Source organism: Glycine soja, chromosome 11 (assembly GCF_004193775.1).
Source record: "Glycine soja cultivar W05 chromosome 11, ASM419377v2, whole genome shotgun sequence".
In the NCBI taxonomy this organism is placed as follows: Eukaryota; Viridiplantae; Streptophyta; class Magnoliopsida; order Fabales; family Fabaceae; genus Glycine; species Glycine soja.
Genome location: NC_041012.1, coordinates 36879224 through 36900727, shown reverse-complemented (window position 1 = coordinate 36900727; position 21504 = coordinate 36879224). Strand labels below are relative to the sequence as shown.

At 30.2% G+C, this 21504-nt stretch overlaps 2 protein-coding genes across 2 annotated transcripts; both read left to right on the top strand.

Annotated features, from left to right (window-relative positions):
• The first annotated feature begins 2853 nt into the window (after positions 1 to 2853).
• LOC114376696 (serine/threonine/tyrosine-protein kinase HT1-like) lies at positions 2854 to 6979 on the top strand. The gene is made up of 3 exons (XM_028334932.1): positions 2854 to 4434; positions 4940 to 5395; positions 6363 to 6979. Exons 1-3 carry the CDS (start codon positions 3679 to 3681, stop codon positions 6633 to 6635), a joined length of 1485 nt encoding a protein of 494 aa, XP_028190733.1. The 5' UTR covers positions 2854 to 3678; the 3' UTR covers positions 6636 to 6979.
• Positions 6980 to 15427: 8448 nt separating this feature from the next.
• On the top strand, positions 15428 to 16420 carry LOC114374234 (transcription factor bHLH162-like). Its single transcript, XM_028331852.1, has 3 exons — positions 15428 to 15565; positions 15663 to 15992; positions 16067 to 16420. The coding sequence occupies exons 1-3, from the start codon at positions 15443 to 15445 to the stop codon at positions 16130 to 16132; spliced, it is 519 nt and encodes a 172-aa protein (XP_028187653.1). The 5' UTR covers positions 15428 to 15442; the 3' UTR covers positions 16133 to 16420.
• Positions 16421 to 21504: the final 5084 nt, after the last annotated feature.

Here is a 21504-nt window from a genome sequence, read left to right as displayed (position 1 = left end):
CCATCTTCATCTACCTTTTTATTTTATTTTATTTTCAAAAAATCATAATCACTCAACATTTAATATTGAATGGAGATTCAAAATCCGTACAATAAGGATTTTTTGTTTGGCCATTGGGAAATAATAATTGAATATTGCATTTCTTAATTTTTAAATTTTTCCAATGACATTAAGTGCAAGCAAAGGCTTCCCCCATCACCCCATGTCCCCATGTATTTGTCTTCTCTAACTTAAGCCAATAATATAATTTCTAATGAGATTTATATCTTGTTCTTATTAATTAAGACAGCATAAGAGGCCATTAACATCGAAACAAACAAGTAATGTGACAATAAGTGTTAAATTAAGTCGATTTCATTTCTTATTTTTTGGGTAAACAAGGTACAAAGTTCTGTAGATTCGTACCGTTTGGTGGCCAAATGGGTTTAGTTTTGTTTTGGGAACCGTATCGTACAATGCAACCAACCGTACCCAAGTTGTGTAGTAGTTTCGTTGAAGTATGCATCTTCAGAACCAAACATATACAAAAAATCGAATCCGTACCTCATTCTCCCCTGTAGTGACACATGGATTCCTCCATTCACCATAAGCTCTCACCATTTCTTTAGTAACTAAACAATATAGAGAAGAAAGGATTTGTTTGTTTAAAGAGGAAAATAATATTCAAAAAAATTGATATTATATTTTGTGAGACTTATATCTTTTATATTTTATTTTAATTTTAAAAAATATTTTTTATTTCTTTTTTTTTCCTCTATTTTTCTTCTCTAGGCTAAACACATCCTAAAGTAATGTTGCAGTTCTTATTATATTTAAAAATAAATACAATAGACATCCCTTTCATTTTGGAGTAGATTTGAAGAAGAAGAAAGAAGAATAAAAGTAGAAGAACAAAATAATAAATGATGTGATGAAAAAAGAAAACAGAAATGATATTTAAAAACAAGATAAAAAAATAAATATGAACATAATTACTCTATATTTTTCTTATAATTTTGTGAATATTTTATAAAATAAATATTGAATAAAAATTAAATATTTCAATATTTTAAATATGTGTTTAATGTATTTAGTTCTTTCTTTATTTAATAAATAAAAATTTATAAAAAATACATTACTAAAAATAATAGAATTATTCTAACCAAAAATAAAACTCATACTTTCAATTCTGTCTCGTGACTTTTATTTTCCTTCCTTTCCCACTTCCTTCCATTTATCAAATGTTGATTAGCTTTTAATTTTTTTTTAATAATTATTATATAAATTTTATTTCTACATATTGATATATTAATTTGTAGTTTAGTTCTTTTTACAATATTAATCAATTATAAATCTTTGTTTATATAATTTTTAAAATAACTATTAACAAACTAATCAGTAATGGTAAAAATTGTGATTAAATAGTAAACATTGTTACATAAGTACATATATTTATTCTTGGAAACTAATAGGCAAATAACAATTTTACATTATGTTATTATCTTATTTGAATGTAATCTTATCTTATTTGACAATTCTGTGTGGGATCTTACCTTGATTCTTCTCTTCGATAATCAGTAAATTTTTTTTTAATCTCTGTCGAGACTCATAGAATAAATAAAACAAGAGATGTACATGCCCGCCCACACAGTATGAAGGTTTTGTCGATTCAGTATAGTACATATCATTATATAAATTGATTGCTATAAGTATGCAAATTCGCCACACAAGTTAGGTAAATCATTAATTACAATACATTTTTTTTTACTAATCACAAGAATCATTAAAATGTTTTAAAACAATAAAAAAACGCATCAAGACAAGCATTAAAGCAGTATGGTATAACAACACTATCATAAGAACATGTAAGAATCTCTTATATTTAAAACCTACCAAATATAATTAATGACAATAAATATTTCTACTAAGAAAGCAATACAAAACATATTAACTCTCCTGCACGTAACAATGAGTACATCCATCCCCATCTCTACCCTACACAGTTACCCTTCATCCCACCAAAGGAGCAAACCTCATCATGGCCGTCTCTAGTCCAAAACATCATCTTCCAATTTCCAAAATCTGCGCTCTCTAATCTCTATTTCCTGCGTTTGTCATACCAAACTCGTTCACATTCGTATTCACCATTGACCATTCTAAAATTGTAAGTATGGATGTTGCTGACTTGTGACCAAGGATATTTGGTTAACAAATTAGAAGAAGAATATTTTTCATGAAGATTTTATAAGAGTGTATAAAAAGTTATAGAAAATATATTTTTACTTATCTTAATAAAATCCTCTTTTTAGGAGGTTTTAAAAAGTCTTTTGGTAGGAAAAAGTTTTAAGTTTTTTAGGAATTTAGGATTGAAAATCTTGGTTTCCTGTGTTTTTATTTGTTTTTAAAAATTAAGATTTTGTTTTTGAAAATTTTACTTTTCGAGTTTAATTTTTCTATTACATACAAAAATCATGTTATTATTATGAGTGTAATAAATAATTAAAATAACTGGTAAATATATTATATAATTTTTTAATTTCTAGAATTTTTTGATATCCAATCAAACAAAAATTTATTCATTATTAAAAATATAATTTTAAAAATAATAAAACTTTTTCTCTATCAAACATTTCTTTAATTTCTTAATCAATATACTAAGACACCTTTAAAATTTATCAAAGTATATGTATTCTCAAAATAATAAAATAATAGTAGTAAATAAAAGATTTTTTCTCTCTCTCTCTCTCTTCGTGGAAAGTGGAGTATTTATTAGGTGCAGGAAATTTCTGTCTTTATCAGCATATTATAAGCTCTTATAATTTCATATAAGAAAAACAAAAAAAAAACACCCTTTGTAGAATTGTAGTACGCGGGTTTGATATTTCTCCGGGTAATGAAATTTTAGCATTTTACTGACACCCTTTTCTTCTTTGTATTTGGGGATGCTTTTCTTTATAAAAAAATGATTTTTTTTGTTTCTGTATTTGGGTCTTTTGGAAATATAATAATAGTTTATTTGGCTCGTCACTCTTTAAAATAATGAGTATTATTGTTAGTCAATGGGGACGTATAATGATGGGTGTTTCTGCATTATCAACGTAAAATAAGTACTAATAGTTTTAAACTTGTGGTTTTTCTGCTGATTTGAATTAAAGTGAATATTTTTTGTTTTTGGGGTTTGATTAGTGTATTCTGGTATCTGTGTGGGATTTCCAGGCATTTACGGAAGGTGGTGGGTGTTTGACTTTGTTGGTAAAAGGTGTCAGCTGAGGAGGTTATGAAAGGTCAAGTTTTTTTTTTTTTTTTTTGATTGATTGGAGTTTCTGTTACCTCTCGCTACAGCACTGCATGTTTGTTGTTGGCTTTTAATTCAGATTTTTTTTCTCTCTTTTGGGGGGGAGGGGCTTCCAATTTCCATCAACTCATTCTTGCTGGGTTTTGATTGCTTTGAGTGGTTTTCTGATTCCAATTGGGATTTTTTTTTTTTTTTGACTTTTCATGGTTCAATCCCTCAGTTGTTGTTGATGAGTTTGAGGAAATCTAGTTACCTGTGATTGTGTGAAATTAGTCTGAGAAGTTTGTTTTTTGGGGACCACCACCCTTTTGGCTTTAAGACTAGTTATTTCTCAGATTGTGGATAAAGTGATTTTGTAAGGTGCTTCCAGTTTTCTTCTTCTTCTGAAGAAGAAAGGGTAAAAGATGGATGAAGATAGCAGTAATTCTTGGATAAGGAGGGCCAAATTCTCCCACACAGTGTGTCACAGGTTGAACTATTCCAGTTCTGGATTTGGCTCTTTCAGCATTCAGCCAAGGGCACAACACAGTTCTAGTAGTCTGAAATCAAGGCCTGAAGTGGCTTTTGCTTCCAACAAGGCTCAGAAGAAACCAATAATGAACAAGCAGAGATCTTTGTCCCCTTTGCCTCGAACCTCTCTCTCTGAGACCTTCAAGGAAGCCAGACATGAGCAGAAGAGGTTCTCAACACCTGGTCCAAGGAGGAAAGAACAGAACAAGGACAAGAGAATCATGGGGAAGTTGCTCAACAAGGATTCTCATGTGTCCAATTCCAAATCCCCTCACAGTAGTCCAATTACTACTAAATCCCCTTACAGCAGTCCAATTAGGCACCTTGCTTCGATGAAATTAAGCTCGAAGCAGCACCGAAAGGATTTGGGATGGACAAAGTACTTTGATCATGGAGGGGGAAAGGTTACTGCTGTGGAAACAGCTGAGGAATGGAATGTTGACCTCTCCAAGCTCTTTGTTGGTGTTAGGTTTGCTCATGGTGCTCATAGCAGGCTTTACCATGGCATGTATAAAGATGAAGCTGTAGCTGTGAAAATTATCACGGTACCGGATGATGACGAAAATGGAATGTTGGTGGATCGATTAGAGAAACAATTCATTAGAGAAGTATCGCTTTTATCGTGCCTCCACCATCAAAATGTTATAAAGGTAATCTAATCCAATCCTTTACCTCCTTTTGTATATGCTGTTTACAAACTTCTATTTGCTTCATTTTTCAAGCTTGTGGCGCAGTTGTTGTTTTCTGATAAAAACAAGGTATGTGTATTGTTTTTTTACACCTTAACCTTAACTTTAAAACCTTTTTAAAGGAGGATAAGGTAGTACCAAAAACACGGGACACTTATCACATTTTTAGTGAAGAACAGCACTACACGCACCTGCTGAACTTTATCTAAGTTTTGTCATTCGCTTTTGTTCAGATACTATATGTTTTTCTTGTTGAATACAGGGTGAGAATATCCATTATTTTGTGCTAATTACTGTACTTGACCCTTTAGTTATGTTGAGATAATCACCAGTAAAAGCAAGAATACTTCATTTTATATTCTTTACCATAGTCTGATTGAGCAGTTCATATCATGTTCAGAGAATTTAATGTGATTAGGAGGCTGGTACTTACACACTTCTCATTTATCTTGATCTGATTACACAGTTCGTAGCAGCATGTAGAAAGCCACATGTTTATTGTGTTATCACAGAATATCTATCAGAAGGTTCGTTGAGGTCATATTTGCATAAGTTGGAAAGAAAAACTATTTCTCTAGGGAAGCTAATTGCTTTTGCTCTGGACATTGCTCGTGGAATGGAGTATATACACTCTCAAGGTGTCATTCACCGAGACCTTAAACCGGAGAATGTCCTTATCAATGAAGACTTTCACCTTAAAATTGCTGATTTTGGCATTGCTTGTGAGGAAGCATACTGTGACTTATTTGCTGATGACCCTGGTACCTACCGCTGGATGGCACCTGAGATGATCAAACGAAAATCCTATGGGAGAAAGGTTGATGTATATAGTTTTGGGCTTATCTTATGGGAAATGGTGACTGGAACTATACCATATGAGGATATGACTCCCATCCAGGCTGCTTTTGCCGTAGTAAATAAGGTATGTTTCTTCGCAATTAAGTCATATGAATTGTAATGTGAATGTCACAATCTACTAATATTTGTTGCATTATTCTTCATTGTCTGTAACAATACTCGTTGTAAAGTTGCATTGCTTTCTGTGCACTCTGCATTGAAATCTTGTCAATAATAGGAAAAGGTCTACAGCCCCATTTATCCGCCCAAACCTCTCTGAATGACTGGCATACAAGAGTAATGCAAACTGGACATGGGTTCCATTAATGATACAGTTCGCTTGAAGATAGACAATACATCCTCCATTAACTAATATGTTTTGCAATCTTTGAATGTATTTTATAAAAGCGACTGTTACTCTCAGATGTAGCAGTTGAAACCTTTTATGTTGTAAATGGAAGGACATTTTTTCCTTTTTGCAATGCTTCATCCACTTATATCATGATTTAACTACTCTTTTCAATTTTCATCCATTTTTTCATCATTTTTTCTTTCTTTCTTAAAGCTTTTATTTCAATATGTTGAGTGATGATTGCCAAAGGAGGTATCATTATCCTGGCTGAGGAAATCAATCATATTGCCACTGAATAATTGCTAATGAGTTTATAGCCCGTCTGATGAGTACTATATATTTTATAGCTAAACCAAATGTATTTTTGAGATGTGGCTAAAATCCTTGGCAAGATACCTCCTTTGCTTTGAAAACAATGGTGAAATATAGAGATTATTTTCATCCATTCTTGACATGTATGACCAACTTATTAAAAAAGAGGAAAAAAAATTGATGTAGCATGCATTAGTTTATATGAAATTATTACATATGTCTCTGTTTCATCAAGTGATGTAGCATAGTAGTTGATAAGATTACCAAGAATGGAGCTAAATTGAATTCTTAGGATCATCATGTATTGGATAATTGTGGAAAATATTTTGCTAGCTAAATGACACTGTTTACCTATGCAATTCTAATACTTTTGTGATGCTGTATTCAGAATGCAAGGCCAGTTATTCCTTCAGACTGTCCACCTGCAATGCGAGCTTTAATCGAGCAATGTTGGTCTTTGCATCCGGACAAGAGGCCCGAGTTCTGGCAGGTTGTTAAGGTATTAGAACAATTTGAATCTTCGCTTGCTCATGATGGAACTCTGACTCTGGTGGAAAATCCTTGTTGCCAAGATCACAAGAAAGGGCTTCTCCATTGGATTCAAAAGCTTGGTCCTGTGCATCATAATAATGGCCCTGTGCCTAAACCAAAATTTACATGAGTCTTCAATGTGGCCTGGCTTTTTGTAGTATACCGGGTTCATTGTAATTAATATTGAATGGTTTGAATTACCCAAAAGAAAAACCAAAGGTTTGTTTTTTGAGGTTCTCTAGCTGTAGTCCTCCTTATGATGTTCATGCAAGAGGAAATTGATTTGTAGGCTTGTACATTGAGGTGAAAACAGCTTTTGTTTTTACTGTTTACAATTTAGTAATTGCACTAGGTTAAGTTTCTTTTTTTAGAGGGGTGGGGACACAATTTCTTGTTTATTTGTTATTATACAAGGTACTTCTATTTTTAGTTTCTCTAATGTCAAAGTTTTAATTCTATATTTTTTTCGTGTTATTTTCTTAACTGATGCAATGAACCTTGCATACTCAACTGGTGAGAGTGTATTTCATAATTGCTTATTTTGCTTTCTTTGTAGTTCTGTTTTACTCTTATAAAATTGAATTTAAAGCATATCTTCAGAAGGCTACCACTGGCTTGTCAGAATGGTAATCAAGTCATCAACCTAAGATATTAAATTTGATGGTTAACACCTGGCACTATAATTTATTATTCAACTTATTGTGAATTGATAAAAATGAAAAATATAAATGATATAAATGTAAGGTGCTAGTAAGAGGATAAGACAACTAAAATTCAAACTTTAAGTCTACAGACAAAAAGATATTTTTTATAAAGTAAAAAAAGTCACATTTTGACAAAATTATCATACACATTGACAAAAAATGCCTAATATATAACTTATTTAAAGCAAAAAAATTCTCTTAAAATTTAACTGATATGGTTTTGGGTTAATTTTGGATTAAATAGTCATATAAGATATTTGTTGAGACACGAGGGTATTAAAGTATTTAACAAGATTAATGTAGCTGATATGGATCAACACTTTTTATTGATGATTACCTTTTCCCATCTAAATGTCTCAGTATTCAGTGACTTAATGCACACTTGCAAAGGTAGGTTTCGGCATGCATGTGACACTAAAGCTTAGTGTTATGAGCTGTTGCTTTTGGGGTTTATGTAATATATTCGCCTACTTTGGCTTCAACTAAATACTTGTATAATATGTTATGCTTTATTTTTTTTTAGATTTATTGAATCAAAGATTAATTCTACTAAATGTTATTTGTCCAAAAAAAAATTTAACACGATAATAATCAAATACAAATTTTTTAACTAAACAAATCATTCACTTCCATTACATATGAACGAAAAAAAAATCATCACTAATTTATGGTTTAGGTTACAATACCACGTGGTATTCTGTCATTGAAAGCTTAATATCATAAACTTCATTATTTAGTAGCTGTTTGTTGAGGACTGTAAATGAGTCACATTCACGACACTTTCCCCTTAAATGACGTTGTAAGAGCAGTTTTGATGTCTGTGTTGTCATCTCAAGTTATTGCCTTTTAGCACTTTTACATACACGAGCTAAGTATGTTGAATGAATCTGAAAAATTGCATGTGACTTGCTAAATTCTATTGGTAAGTTGTTTTGGCTATGTTAAGGCTTCGATTAGGCCTTTCATGTAGAAAATGAGTATTATAATTATGAGGTGTAGAAAGCCTAGGTTTGTTTCATTAGGAGAGGTATATAATAGCATGACTAAGCATGATAGTTGTAAATTTAAACTTAGTGTAGGTGATGTAATTTGACAATAAGCTATGTCAATGTCATGGCGTCACATTTGACTATTCTTTTGTTTTTGTCGAAATGCAATGTTTTTGCTTACCTATGCCCTCGGTTAGTGGTATTGCATTTGGAAGCATTATCACGTTATAAATTATTGAAACGTTCTTACAGTAGGGCCCCGTGATGTATACCTTCTTTTTAAAGTGGATTTAATGTCATTGGGCTTTTTCTTGTTCTAAACAAGACAGGACTGAATAGTCTTGGGTTCTCATCATCATTCATCTGTTAAAGGGTGGATGAAGATGTCACCCGGCGCCCAAAAATAATTATGTTACTCTGGCTTCAATTTAATAGTTACTACATTATCATTAAAGCAACACAAAATAATAATAATTTTTATCCATAAATATTATTTATCAATGATGGATTCTAACCCACAATAACACAATCTCTCTCATTAAAGCAACTTAAAACAATAGTGGTTGTTGGTACCAGTAATTCAACGCAAAATTTATATACGCGACATCAATGCATGCATGTTTTTGGTTCATGAAAAAGAAATGTTTATATACGTGGCACCAATTTGTGCATGTTTTTAATTTTGCTCATTTTTTTTTGGATTTTGTATTTAGTTTTAAATAAATCCTATCTTGACTTTTGGTCCTGAAAAAACTTTTTTATTTTATTTTTACATTGACAAATTAGGTTGTATAGGCATTAAAATTATGTAATTTTGATAATTTTCTGAATCTTTTGTTAAAGTATAAATAAATTTTGTCAACTTAACATTAACTCGTTAACAAGTGTAAGTATTCGGAAGTCCAAATGTTGAATCCAGAAGAACTTTGTTTGTACTTAGATTAATGCAAATTCAATTTAAAGTAATAGATAAAGAATTTAAAATAAAAATAAGAAAATAGATAAGACAAAAATTTAAAGATCAAAATAGAAGATAAAGAAAATAAGAAAATAAAAGTAAAAGATAAGAACAATAAAAGATTATGATAAAGATAAAAATATAAGATAAGATAAGAAAAATAAAAGATAAAAATAAAAGAAAATGAGATAATGTTGACACCCAGCATGTCTTGTTTGCCTAGGATGTATCAGTTTATGATTTTCTTTATCAATTTAGGTGATTCTATTTTGTTTAGAAGCTCTGGTAATCGATTACAAGTATTGTGTAATCGATTACATTTGTTTAAAATGATTTAAAATTGTTTAAACATAAGTTATAACTCTTGAAATTTGAAATATTAACGTTTTAAAACACTGGTAATCGATTACTACCTTCTGGTAATCGATTACCAGAGAGTAAAACTCTTTGGTAATGATTTTGTGAAAACTTCTTGTGCTACTTAATGTTTTGAAAAACTTTTTTAGTACTTATCTTGATTGAGTCTTCTCTTGTTTCTTGAATCTTGATCTTGATTATTCTTGAATCTTGATTCTTGAAACTTGATTCTTGAATCTTTGAAATTTGCTTGACTCTTGATTCTTTGGCATCATCAAAATAACCTTGGAAGACATTGCTTCCACATTGATCAAGCACCAATTTTCTTCAAATATAACTTTTAAGCCCTTCTCTACAAGCTGAGCAACACTAAGTAAATTTTGATCAATGTCAGGCACATATAAGACATTAGAGATATATTTCAAACCTATCAAGCTTTCAATAGCAACAATCCCTTTTCCCTTAACTGATATGAAATCACCATTTCTAATTTTTACTTTGGAAACAATGGTTTTGTCAAGTTCTTTAAAGAGGTTCAGGTCATTAGTCATATGGTTTGTGCAGCCGCTGTCTATTAATCATGAATCACTGGAACTATTTCTTGTGGCAAAGCATGTTGCGACAAAGAGTTTCTCATCTTCTTGTTCCTCTGTAACCACCTTTGATTTGGACTTGCATATTCGCTCTACATGTCCCATATTGCCACAATTTCTGCACTTGACATCTGGCCTCCACCAACATTTTCTTTCAGGATGATTTGTCTTCTTGCAATGTGGACAAGGAGGAAAGGTCTCACCTTGCTGCTTGTTGGAGTCTTCTGGTTTTTTGTTCCTCCATTTGTTGTTCTTCTTGTCTTTGCCACCTCTTGAATTTTGTGCTTTCGTATGAAATGCACCTTGTACCACCTCCTCTTGTCTCATCATTTTTCTCTGCTCCTGGGCTTGTAGAGCATTTATGAGTTCTCCCAAGGTGATGGTTGACAGGTCTTTAGAGTCCTCCAATGCTGATATCTTCGATTCATACTTCTCGGGTATAGTGACCAGGATTTTTTGCACTATTCTTTCATCATGAAAGTCCTTCCCAAGAAGCCTCACTCTATTTGTTATGCCTAACAGCCGGTCAGCGTAGTCTTTAATTGTTTCAGTCTCTTTCATGCTCCGCATCTCGAATTCTCTGTTCAAGTTGAGTACTTGCATGCCTTTGGTTCTTTCACAGCCTTGATATTTTGATCTGAGATAATCCAAAATCTGTTTGGCAGACTTGAAGTTCATAATTCTTGTAAAAATAATTTTTGACACAGTAGAGAAAAGATAATTTTTAGCCTTAGCCTTTTTGGTCTTCCTCTCTCTGTGATTCTTCATCTGAGACACCGTTGGATTTAAAGGTAGTTTAGGAACATCATAATTTTCTTCTACTGCCTCCCAAAGATCCAAAGCTTCAAGATGAGTGGTCATCCTTGCAGCCCATAATTCGTACTCCTCACCATCAAAAATTGGTGGTGGACCTGTTGTGTATGGTGTTTCTCCCTCCATTACGATTTCTCTCAACTCACAGATCCCTTAAAGATAAGAGCTCTAGATACCAATTTGTTATTTTTTGTTAATAACAACAGGCAGAAATATTAAAGAATGAAAAGGAGCGTAAAGAAAGAAATTGAGACTGCAAAGGCTTATTTTATTCCGATATGAAGCAACGTATTTAAAAACATAGAAAAGAAAGTAACTGCTAACAGAAAGATAACATCACTAACAGATCATGCCTAGAGAATGAGATCAAAACTGTTTTATCCTAACAGTCAACATGACTTTTATTTTTCCTAAAAAATAACATAAAAATCTTATATACTATAGTTTGTTATACAGTTTCAACATTCACATCTTAACAAAAAGGTCTCCTGAAAAAGAAAAGTCAACCACCTATATGCATAGAGGCACCTCACATATGAAAGGAATGAAACTCCCCAAAGATATAATTCCATTATTACTTTGCATGAGGTTTCCAATGTTCAATTCTCCCTATCCAGCCAATAGAACCCATCACAAATGATAAAAGATGAAAGCCAATGCTTACTAACAGTGTTTCACTGTCCTGCAATAAATACTGTAGATCACTGAGATATGTGTCTGAATTCAACATAACAAATTTAATTCGAGTTCTGGAATAGTCGTTTTCCAATGGTTTCTTTTCCAGTTTGTGGCTTAAGTACCAAGACCTAAAGCCACTTTATAAGGACACCATTCCTTTTAGTTTTAGTTGCCATGAACATGGGTAATTATTATAGGGTGCACTTGACTATTATTGTGCATGCAAAATCTTTAGATACGACAAAATGAAGGAGCCAATTCTTTGTGTTAGTTTTTGGAGACTAAAACCCCACAAGGCACAAAGGTTACAGCATAGCGTGTTGAGTTGAGACTACAATGACATTTTGGTTCTTTGGCGTCAAAAGCTGAAACGTGATTTTTACACTAATGATAGCTTGCCGTACGATTACTTTACACAGAGAACTTGGATGTGTGAAGCTATTTTGGGGTATGTTGTGTATATTAATTATAATGATTTGATGACTACGTACTTATACCCATGTAATACCTATTTAGGATATGTGTGGATAATTTTTTTAAAAAGTACTTCTAAAATAAATAAATAAATGATAAAAAAATGAAATTAATTTTTTTACAAGTTAAAATTAACTTATGATTATGTAAGAGTCAGAGAACACCTGTCGAGTATATCAACTTTCAATTCATACAAATTAAAATCTCTCCAAATCATAAAAAAGAACATGGTACGTACCTAATTAAGAACTCACGTACTTAATACCCATGTCTAGGCGTATCCCAACTTATATATATATATATATAACCTACGCACACCCAAATATGTCTATCTATCTATGTATATATAAAACATTAAAGTGTGGGGATGACTATAAAGCATGGATCAAATTATTAATAACTAAGAAGCTAAAGGCTCACATAAGAACGAAGGTGATCACACAAAAAAACCCAAAAGATTCTATCTTTAACATTAAAGTGCCAAATCCAAAATGCATAATTCTAATTTAATTCTCTAATTTTGACAATTAAAAGTGTGGGATGACTCTAAAAAATTCTAAAAATAAGTGCTCTTGGTCGAAGCATGACATAAGGCAAGCATCAACCACTGCCACATATTATTAATTGTTTGAAAACTGTTACCCGTAAAAAGGGGAGCATAGAGGTGGTTTCCGCTAACATTAATTCCTGAATGATAAAGTACTTAGTAGCGAAATTGTCACAGTTTCAATTTGGTGCAAAATTCAACAATCAGCATCACTAGGTTTTCTTTTGCTTGAAAACCGAGTAAAATACAGTTATTTTTTAATCTGTTGAAATCAAAAATAATATTATAGAATTTACAATAACTCATACATACACTCTAGTTTAACTGACAATAATTCACACATATACTCTTGCTTAATCAAATGAAGTAGATTCTTTTAACAGCAAAATACTTGTTAAGTAATTATGTTGTAGCGGATGTTTTATGTTGCTTGTAATCCAGGGGATTAGAAAGTGCCACCATTTCCCAAATTATGAAAGCGAGATATAATATTTGATTACTGCACATATAGTTGGAGCAATCCAGCCCAAACTTAAAATTATAGCTAAGTTGTAAGACCAAAATAGAACAGATTCAAATCCAGCTAGAGAAAAAGATCACGCGTTAGTGAATTTTCAGATACATTCAAAGGTTTGAAAAGTACTCTCCCTAAAGTGTAAAAGGCGACGATTTGAAATAATTTGCAGGTACAAAGCAGAATACACATCGACATATCCTGATATACGTCCATTTCAATCTTTAATCGTGAAATCCAAACTCTGCAGATTTTCTTTCTTTAATGCCAGTACTATTTAATTGTTCCAAATTGGAAATAACAAGAATTAATACTAATCAAGTGAGTTAAATTCGTTCATATTAAGATCCTATTTAAATAAGATTATTATCCCTAAAAACTTTATAAAGAATAATAAGAAAAAAGATAAGTTTTTCTTATAAGTTAAAATTAACTTATGCATAAACTAATTTTAACTTATGAAATAAATTTATTTTAGTTTTCTATTTTTCTCTCTCTATAAATACTTATGAAGAAATGTATAAACTAATTTTAACTTATGAGATAATAATTTTTTTTCTTTATTTTTGGATTTAAACCCTAGACTCTAAAACAAGGCTTTACTTCTGGCTCCCCTAGGATACCTCCCATCACTCTCCCCTAACCACCAACTAAAAGGGAAAAAAAAGTTGATCACTACTCCATCTCCCATGGTCTCAGGGTAATGCTGATCAACTCTATCCTTAGCAATGGGGTGATCGTCCTCTTACATGGGGTATATGTGCCTCGGGTACGAAATTAAAATTTTTGTTATGCTGTCTTCGGGTTGAAAAAATTAAAATGAGGAGGAAAATTATACTTTTTTTTAAAAAAAATTAAATGATTTGATTGTCGTGAAAAATAAAAATAAAGTATATGTGAAATTCGCAAAATTTTAATTACTTTCACTACCATAATGAATTAATTTAATCAAGTGATTAGCATTTGTCTTATTACTTTCATAGTTAATGTTTCCTAGTTCTCACTACAACCTAGCTAGCTATATATGCAAAGCAACATATTATTTATTTTATATATATATATATATATATATATATATATATATATAACATATTATTGTTAATCTATTAATTACATTATTTGAAGAGTTAATTAAATGTAATGATTGTAATTATTTTTTTATTTCTCATAATAATCAACCACTCGTTATCAAAAAAATGATAAAATGCAAACCCATGTATAATATTTATACTGATAATTTGCGTTATATTAGCGGATGTAAATTAATCTTAAAGTTTTGATTTTTTTGTGCATTAATAGAGGATAGTTTTTTTATATTATATATGTTTCTGGTGTATTGTACATCACAATTGTATCTGAATAGTCGTAAATAGCTTTCAACCTTAACACACAGAAAACAAGTTATCCCTAAAGAGTATCTAAGTAGTCAGTCTAACAAAGTACCTGATTATGAAAGAGGAAAGTATCTATAAAACACACAAGTATTCATGCCCATAGGTTCAAGTACCCATTAAAATATGTATAAATACATGTGAGAATATCAAGGAAAGACTATTCATAACATATTAAATATGCTTGTTTATTATTCTTATTTGAAATCCGACTTGAGTTTCCTTCCTTTTACAGTCAAGCATCAATCACTAGAAGCATAAGACCTTAGACAAAGAGTTAGCAAGAAGAAAGATTACCTAATTATTCTTTTGTAGGTACAACAATATTATTTTTATGTATGTATCAATAAAATATTAGATATATAGTAATTATTTAAAATTATAATCTCTAATATAATAAGTGAAAAAGTCATTAACTACTTCAGAGCAGTACGTAAAATGCCAGTTTCAATTATCTATTACACCTAAAAACTGTTACAGCTGAAATTCCTACATTGTTGTTTTATATCATCAATAAAAAAATCGAATATATAATATATTAATAGAATATAAGAAATATTCTAATCCTTAAATTGCTGTTATATGTGTATATATTTCTTTAACATTGGTGGAGGTCCAAAATTAGTAAGCCCACATTGGTGGATTTTGATAGGGCATTTATATTTAGTGTTCATCATAGGAACCAAAAAAGGAAAAAAAATGTATATATATCCGACAAAATGGTGCCCCACCACATCTATATCACATGAACCTTTATCAGTAGCATCCAATGATACTAACTAGCTTTTCTAAAAGCCACGAGAAACTCCAATTACCTTGCAACCCTTGTCTGAAAAATATTATATTTTAATGAAATCAATGATGAGTATTCAGAGTTCTCTAGCGGATGAGCTATTGCATTCATAAGGGATATTAATTAATGGAGAACAACCCTAGTTCATCATCAAGAACTGATAGAAAATTCATTGAACAGAATAGAAGAAATCATATGAAGGATCTTTTCTTCAAGCTCAACTCAGTTGTGCCTCATCAAAGCTCAAGGGTATTATTACTCTCTTTCTCTTATAATTACTTAACCAACTGCTCTTATATTATTATATGCACACAAACGTCTCAATTTTATTTAAATCTTTTTGTAGGAGGCCATTTCGCGGCCGGATCAGATAGGTGAAGCCACAAATTACATAAAGAATTTACAGATTAAATTAGAGAAAATGAAGGAGAAAAAGAACAACCTAATAGACATTAAAAGATCAAAAAATGTTAGCATGAATATGGGATTGTTGAAGTCTCCACAATTTAAAATCCAACAAATGGGTTCAACTTTAGAGGTTTTTCTAATAACTGGGTTGGATTGTCAATTCATGTTCAATGAGACCGTTCGTGTTCTTCAAGAAGAAGGATCAGATGTTGTTAATGCCAGTTATACCGTTGTTGAAAATGAAGTTTTTCATACAATACACTGTCAGGTGAAACATAAATTCCCCTTTCTGCCCTCTGCCCTATGAATTTTATGTAATTTTATTGTTTTTGCATTTTTCAGGTAGGGGAATCTGCAAATGGAGCTTTGAGGATATCTGAGAAATTAAAGAAGTATTTCAATGGCTGATAGCATTAATTATTGGTGGAAATCTAAATTGAATATTCTCAAGAGGATACTATACCACCGTTTTATCTAGTAAGCAATTTCATATTCACTGTCTTGCGTTGGCTTCACAATTAAGATTTGATCGATTTACGTGGGTGTGAGCACGCACTTGTATGTTTATATATAGAACTTGTGAAATCTGATGAAAAGGTTGTTTAGTTTGTTACTATAGTTTGGATATCAAACATGTGTTCCGATTTCATATACGATATATCTATATAATGGATGATATTGAAATCTAAGTCTCTTTTGGGAAAGAAAGAATTAACAGAAGAACGAAGGACTGGTAGTTGACAATAATTATTAATCCAGAGAAGATGCATGCAAATTAATTCATGAATCGACATTTTTGTTCCAGGTCTCTTTCTGTTTCCTAAACAAATTAGAGGGTTTTTCCATGCCAAATTTGCATTTTGGAAAATGCAGATCTGTTAAGAAACTGCATAAATTCTACTATTTTATCAATTCAAGTATATATGGTTATATATCTATTTTAGAGTAAAAGTATCTGATTAAAAGTCAGTAAACGATGTAAGTGATCATATCTCTTTTACGTCACGCTCTCTCTATATATGATGAAAATGAACAACGTTTAGGTTTATGATATATAACTGCAGCTTTCGATTCATTTAGGTATTTTTTTTATCATTTTAGTGAATGTGTGTGTCGATATTAATTTTGATCCGTATATTGTATAGCTCGATCCTAATCATGTATATTTTTCCCTTGCATGTGTTCATTAGTTATTATAATGATTTTTCGTTAGGCCTGTGATTTTTATTTAATTATATCAATACATTAAATTGGCACCAAGGAAAGAGGAAACCCAAGATATTTATATCGGTTGGTTAGACAGAAGTATTTCTAACACTTATAATAAAAAAAATAAGATTTATTTTGCATTCAAAATATACAATAATAATAAATAAAGAAAAATAAATTTGTACACTCGATAAATAGATATATAAATTTTTTCTTAATAATAATACATAGACTCTACGTATTAAACACTTTGATTCAAATTCTAAAGAATAAACTATTTTTTTTAACTTTTCAGATCTAAAAATTTAGCTTGAATTTTTGTAATTTGTGTGGTATTTTGTTCTTAGATATATGTTTATGTATAAAGTTAAAGATATGCAAATTTAAACATTTTAAAAAAAAGATTTTATTTAAAATAATTTTATATCTTTTTATTTTTATATATAAAAATAAAAATTATCTCACTTTTTTTTACAACTAAGCACATAATATGATCTTGGCATGTCACAGTAGAATCTTAATTATTCTTATTTCATGAATAATTTTCATATTTATAAAATAATACTTTTTGTTTATATTAATTATATCCTTATTTTCAGTAAAGAATATAATAATATTCAATTAAAATATTTATTTAATTAAATTAAATTATTTAATTTAATTATCAAATAAATCATTTAAAACAAAAGTTTTATCATAGTAATTTTATACTGTTCATCAAGTAAAATTGTTTTTGGTGTAAAATACACACGACCTTCGAAGTATACATAATGTTGCTCAACTCTAATGACCTACGTACTCATGTAGAAGAATTGAAGAACGACCTTTTGGGTTGCAAACTCGTAAGAAAAAAGAGCTTAAGATTCCAGAGTGAGGGACGTTACACCATCTTAATTGATTCTTAATGCCACCAACCTCAGATCTTGCCCCCAACAACCTCTTTTCACACATGCACCTTTAGCCTTGCCCTTGTGGTCGCAAAGACCTACTACGTACGTGGCAGCCTGAGAGCCCTCACCACTAATATGCTAGCTTATGTTGTTGATAGTCCTCTTAATCAAAAGAAACAGTACGTACCTAGTAAGATACATATTTTGTTTATAATAACAAAGTTATATAAAATTCTATAAAACCATGCATTAACCGAATGACCTTGTAATGGTACGCAATTTTCAACCTTTTAACATGTTTACTGCCATTATTTATCAATCTGCAGAGACATGTTACAACTTATAATAGGGAATATAGTTTGTATCCAGCATATCCATAGAGAAGGAAATCAATATGCGGATATCTCGGCAAACATGGGTTCTTAAACTTCTGGGCAGAGCTTCATGTTCTTGGATTCCCCTTCCCTTCACATTGGATTAATTGCTATCTCTTTTGTTTGCAAAAAAATAGTATTAAGTAATCCAGACTACCAAGTGTCCATAGTTCCAACCAATTTATACGTAGGTGACATGTATTTAAGCTTTTCAATTTATAAGAAAAGATTAATGACACTTGGTTACATGCGGATGCACCAAAGCACCAGGGGTGTGTTTTCTAAAGAACTGATTTTGTTCCTTGTTTTTTCTTTTTTCTTTTTTTGGTTTTCCTTTGTCGCCCACCAGATAATTGATAAGACTTGTAAGATTGTTGATCAGTTTTATATATCCTTCTTAAAACTATTGTTTCATTACTGTTATTTGCAAAAAAAATAATCAATTATTCTTAAAAAGATTTTAAAATATATATAATTTAAATTCAACCTACTTTCTGGTATTTTTAAAAAAATTTAATGTGTCTTTTCAATGTAATTTTGTTGGGTTAGTCTAACCATTGCATTCATCAATGAGTTCACTGCCTTTTTGATTCTCTTGCTATAAAACATGCAAATAATTTTGGTTTAATTATTCTCTTAATTTTTATAATTATAAAAAATTCTTTTTAATCTCAGTAATTTAAAAAACATTTTCTTTTAATCCATAAACATATAATATTTTTAATCCTACACATCATTTAATCTTTTTTAGTCTCTACTACGAGGACTAAGAGAGATTGAAAAATATTATATAAGGATTAAATGAGTAATTATATCAAATATTTTAACATCAGGTGATCGATCTGATCGAATCTTAGATATGCCTGACGAATTCGAATTATTAATTTATGCATGACAGAATCTTGCTAGAGTGCTATAAAATATTTACACTCTACATAAAATTGAGGAATTTAGAAGCCACAAAAATTAAGTAGAACGTCAAATTCTTAGAAAGAAATTTACTATAATCGATTGAAATTTAGCATTAAATAACATGGCTGTAAAAAGAGTGAAAAAAACTATATATTGTGAAACATCTGAAAAATAAAAAGGTGAAAAGGTTTATAAAGAAAAATTGGTATATCATTTGTAAAGTGTGGAAGTACAGCTCTAAGGCTCTGATATTAGCCACAAAATCTATATTTTACAACAATAAAATTATATCAGTATTCTAATTTTATCAGTCCTTAAAATTATATCCAACTAGTTAATTTTTTCATCTCCATCCTAAATTTCAACACCAACAAACTAATACAGGGTGCAAAATTGCAAACTGTAGGCCCAACAAAACAATCAGCCCAGGAAGCCCATACAAACAATTTGGGTTAGTCAAAATTTTTAACTCTCTAGTTTGCAATGGGTAGGGATGAAGCTGAATTTATCCAGCTTGTGGTATTTGATGAGTTCCAACTAAGTTTAATATGTTTGCTTGAGAAGTTTCAAAAACAGATCTAGAAGATAGCATTGATTGTTCCATGTGAAGGTTTTAGCCTAAAACTTTGTGACATGAATTTCTTTTTTATTATGTTTGCCTTCATTAATTTAGTGGTTTGATTACATTTTTGTAGTCAACTATCTAGCTTCTTCAACAAGAAATGAGACTCTTAGAGCAATTTTGGAAGTTCAATCTGTTCAGATTCTGATGATCAAAGTTGCAACATGATAATCAATTTTAGCCTTGTGTATCCGGGGTGCTGTTAATGAGCTTGAAAAGTTTTGTACGTGACTAATTTAGACTAATATTACATTGAAAAGTTAAAATAATACTACTTATTACGAGTATTAGTAGGAAAAAGTGGTTATTATTATATTAAAAAAACTAAAACAAGGCTTACTTTAATACTTATTTTTTCTTCTTACATTATAATGGGACATATATAAAGAATAAATAAAAGCATAAACTAAATAACCGAGAAAAAAAAACATCAGAGTGGTGTAAATTGTAATTCTGTGGTTTGGTTGTGGTTAGTGAAGTTTGTGTTTGGATGTTAGTTTACTTATTGGAAATATGTGTATAGTTTCTATATATTTGGTTAAAGGTAATCAAGGTTGTTATACTTTTATATCAATGAATTTTATTCTTAATTTTTTAAAAAAAAAACACGCGAATTATGTTTTTGACTTTGAGAATTGTTTGATTTTCAAATAATAATAATAATAAAATAATAATAATAAGTTACAATTTTAGTTTGTTTAATTTTTTATGTGATTTTAGTCCACTTTTTTACAAAATTTATAATTTAGGTTCATTTCTCAATTTTGTATATGTTTTATTTCTTTTATTTTGATCCAATTAAATTTTAGACCTAACATATTTATTTAAGGTACCATAAAAATAATTTAATTAATTAAAATATAATAAAATAAAATAAATAAACATAGGTAGAATTTAGATGGAAATATAAAGGAGAAAAAAATTACAATTTATCCTACTAATAATAATAATAATAATAATAATAATAATAATTGTAGAATTTAGATGGAAATGTTAGTATATATATGTTCCATCAAATTGATGATAAACCTTACTTAATCAATAAAATTTTCAAAAATTAAATGACGGCAATCTTGTATGTAACTCCAAAAAGTGGAAATGAGTTGTTATCAGATGGGCATGGCAAGCTTATAAACAAATTGAGCATAAAATGTAGTGGCAAATAACAACAAACTAAGCACCAGGATTCACGGACGGGATCCATGTCTTAATACATTTAGTAAATTAATGTGCATTATTTTGGAGTTCCCTCCAATAAATTTAATAAATGTTTACTAAATATATAACTAAAACAAATGCTAATAAATGTCTCAAAGATATTAGTTAAGAAATTAAGAAGGCTGACACCATATTTTTCATGATTTTTTTTACACTATTTTATAATTTATACATTCATTTTTTTTATTTCCTTTTTCCTTAGGACAATGATTAACAAAATCTGACAAAGAATAGTCATTACCTCTACCTCTCCATTAATAAATGTTTAAGTTTTTTGTTTTTTTACCCATAATAAGAACAATAAACAATGAAAGTTCAAAACTATAAAATAATGTTAAGTTGTGTAAACAAATTAAAAAAAAAACCCTAAACTACGCAATATAATAGACTAGATTGTAGTATGTATTAATTTGTAAAAAAGATAAATTGTTAAATAAAAGTAGCATTTTTTAAGAAGCAAAGAAAATATATTATTAATGGGGGAGCACACAAGATGTGCCCATCACTAACCCAGAAAGATAGAACATGTCTGCAGCATGGCTCAATGATTTTGCA